Consider the following 2,553-nt stretch of genomic DNA (forward strand, 5'->3'; position numbering starts at 1 on the left):
CGGACACAACTGAAGTGACTTAGCAGCAGCAGCAAAAATTCAGATATGGGATGAAATATGCCAAAAGCATATGTATTATACTTGGAATTAGATTTGAGGCTTTTTGACTGCCAGGGTAAAAAATATTGAAAGTTTTCTATCTTAATTTAAAAAATCTGATATGGACTAATTCAAGCCATTTTGGATAATAAAATGGGAAATCAGGATGAAATAATAAATATCTATTGGAGGAACAAAGAATGACTTCCTGCAGTGAGTGAGTTTTAACAAGTAAGGTATGTTAGGATAGACAACTTTTAAATCTGTTTCTTTCTATATTCTAGATGCCCATAATTGCCATTTTTCATTTTTATGGATAATCATTAATTTTATTAGGTGATATTATATACTTGCATATGTGTATGCATATATATATATTCTATTCATTTGTTGTTTTTATTGCTTAACATATGCTTTTGTCTAGGTGAAAAAGTTGTTATAGAGAATAATTTTGCTAGATGTCTCAAGAATTTACCTGTTAAATACTGAATTTTTTTTTTTTCTCTTTGTTAACAGATGTACTTTCTTAAAATATGGAATTCTTGTCTATGTCTGGAATTTGGATTATACTGTTATCCAGGATCTATCTCCTGAATTTCCTTTGTTAAAGACTCCTCTTAGGAGTCCTCTTCATGAGGACTTTAATTTCTCTAGAGATTCTTTTATGATGCATATTGCCAGGTTATACACACTGGTGACACTTTGTACCAAATAAAGTTTTATATCCGGTAAACTTTTCATACTTAAAAGAATTGGATTATTATAGATTACTATTATTATTATTGTTGAGGCTTCCCTGGTTGCTCAGACAGTAAATAATCTGCCTACAATGCAGGAGACCGAGGTTCCATCCCTGGGTCAGGAGGATCCTCTGGAGAAAGCATTGTCAATACAGTCCAGTATTCCAGCTTGCAGAACTCCATGAACAGAGGAGCCTGGTAGGTTTGCAGTTCATGGGTCCACAAAGAGCTGAACAAGACTGAGTGCCTAACACTTCACTTTCACTTTCAGGTTATTATTATTAACTAAAACCATGCAGTTTTCTAAAGCTACTAGCAAATGGAATTCATATATTCAAGTTTTTCCTTGGTTTATTTTCTTTCTTCTCTTACCCTCTTCAGATCAGTCTTAGAGGAGTCACATAAATGGCTGACAGCAATGTCAGTGGGATAACTGAGTTCATCCTCCTGGGGCTGACCGATAACCCTGAACTGAATACAGTCCTATTTGTGCTGTTTCTCTTGATGTATCTCGTCACTGTCCTGGGCAATGTCTGGATCATCACCATCATCCTGGCTAGTGATCAGCTCCACTCTCCCAAGTACTTTTTCCTTAGCCAGTTGGCTTTCCTGGATTTCTGCTATTCCTCAGTCTTCACTCCTAAGCTGTTGGTGAACTACATCGCAGGACGGAAAGTTATTTCCTACCGTGGTTGCCTCCTTCAGTGCGGCTTTCTCAGCTTGTTCCTGACCATGGAATGCTTCCTTTTGTCCGCCATGGCCTATGATCGCTACCTTGCCATCCGCCGTCCTCTCCACTATAAAGGTCTCATGACGCCCACCTTCTGCATCCACCTCGTCACTGCCTCCTATCTCCTGGGTTGTGCCAACTCATTCACCCACCTGTCTGGTTTGCTCAATCTGTCCTTCTGTGGGCACAATGTCATTAACCACTATTTCTGTGATATCCCACTGCTTTTCCAACTTGCCTGTTCTGACACCAATTACAGTGAGGCTTTATTTACTGTCTTCTCTGGAACCACATCCGTGGCTACCTTTTTGATGGTGGTTAGTTCCTATCTGGGAATCCTTCTCACGGTCCTGAAGACACGGTCTTTGAGAGGCAGATACAAAGCCTTCTCCACATGTGCCTCCCACCTAACGGTAGTGAGTCTCTTCTATGGAACAGTGATTTTTACTTATTTGGGGACCAGCTCTAGCTACCCAGACGAGAAAGCCAAAATCTTGTCTGTGTTCTATACCCTTTTGCTGCCGGTACTAAATCTTCTGATATACAGCATAAGGAACACAGAAGCCAAAGAAGCAATGAGAAGAATTATCATGAGAAAAATATTTGCTCAGTGACTATGATTTTCAGGCAGAAACTTTTAAGAATACTAGTTGATGCTACATATGGGAACATTATTAAATATGTGTGAGAATTTTGGAGAAAAGAAGGATGATGTTTTAAATTAGCATATGAACAAAGATACTTTTCATTGGCATTTGGAAACAGATGCTCATACATTATATTACATTTTATCTGTGTGCATATACGCACATACATATGCAATACTTTCTTTCACGAAGGAAGAAATCTTTTCTTTTACTTTCTTAAGTTTATTAATTGAAGGACTGTGGATTAAATTGACAAAAGGTAGATTAATGGGAGAATAGATGAAGTTTATTCATATGTATATAAAAGTGTACAAAAAATTTGCTTGTTCAATAATTTGACATAGAGGAAAGGGAGAGTGAAATGGCTTCTGTGAGAAAAACAAATGGGCTTCTAAGG

General features: G+C 37.7%; 1 protein-coding gene across 1 annotated transcript; it reads left to right on the forward strand.

The window, feature by feature from the left end:
- Positions 1-1,184: 1,184 nt before the first annotated feature.
- LOC128059808 (olfactory receptor 1052-like) lies at positions 1,185-2,123 on the forward strand. Its single transcript, XM_052652098.1, has one exon. The coding sequence runs from the start codon at positions 1,185-1,187 to the stop codon at positions 2,121-2,123; it is 939 nt and encodes a 312-aa protein (XP_052508058.1).
- Positions 2,124-2,553: the final 430 nt, after the last annotated feature.

Source organism: Budorcas taxicolor, chromosome 15 (assembly GCF_023091745.1).
Source record: "Budorcas taxicolor isolate Tak-1 chromosome 15, Takin1.1, whole genome shotgun sequence".
NCBI lineage: Eukaryota > Metazoa > Chordata > Mammalia > Artiodactyla > Bovidae > Budorcas > Budorcas taxicolor.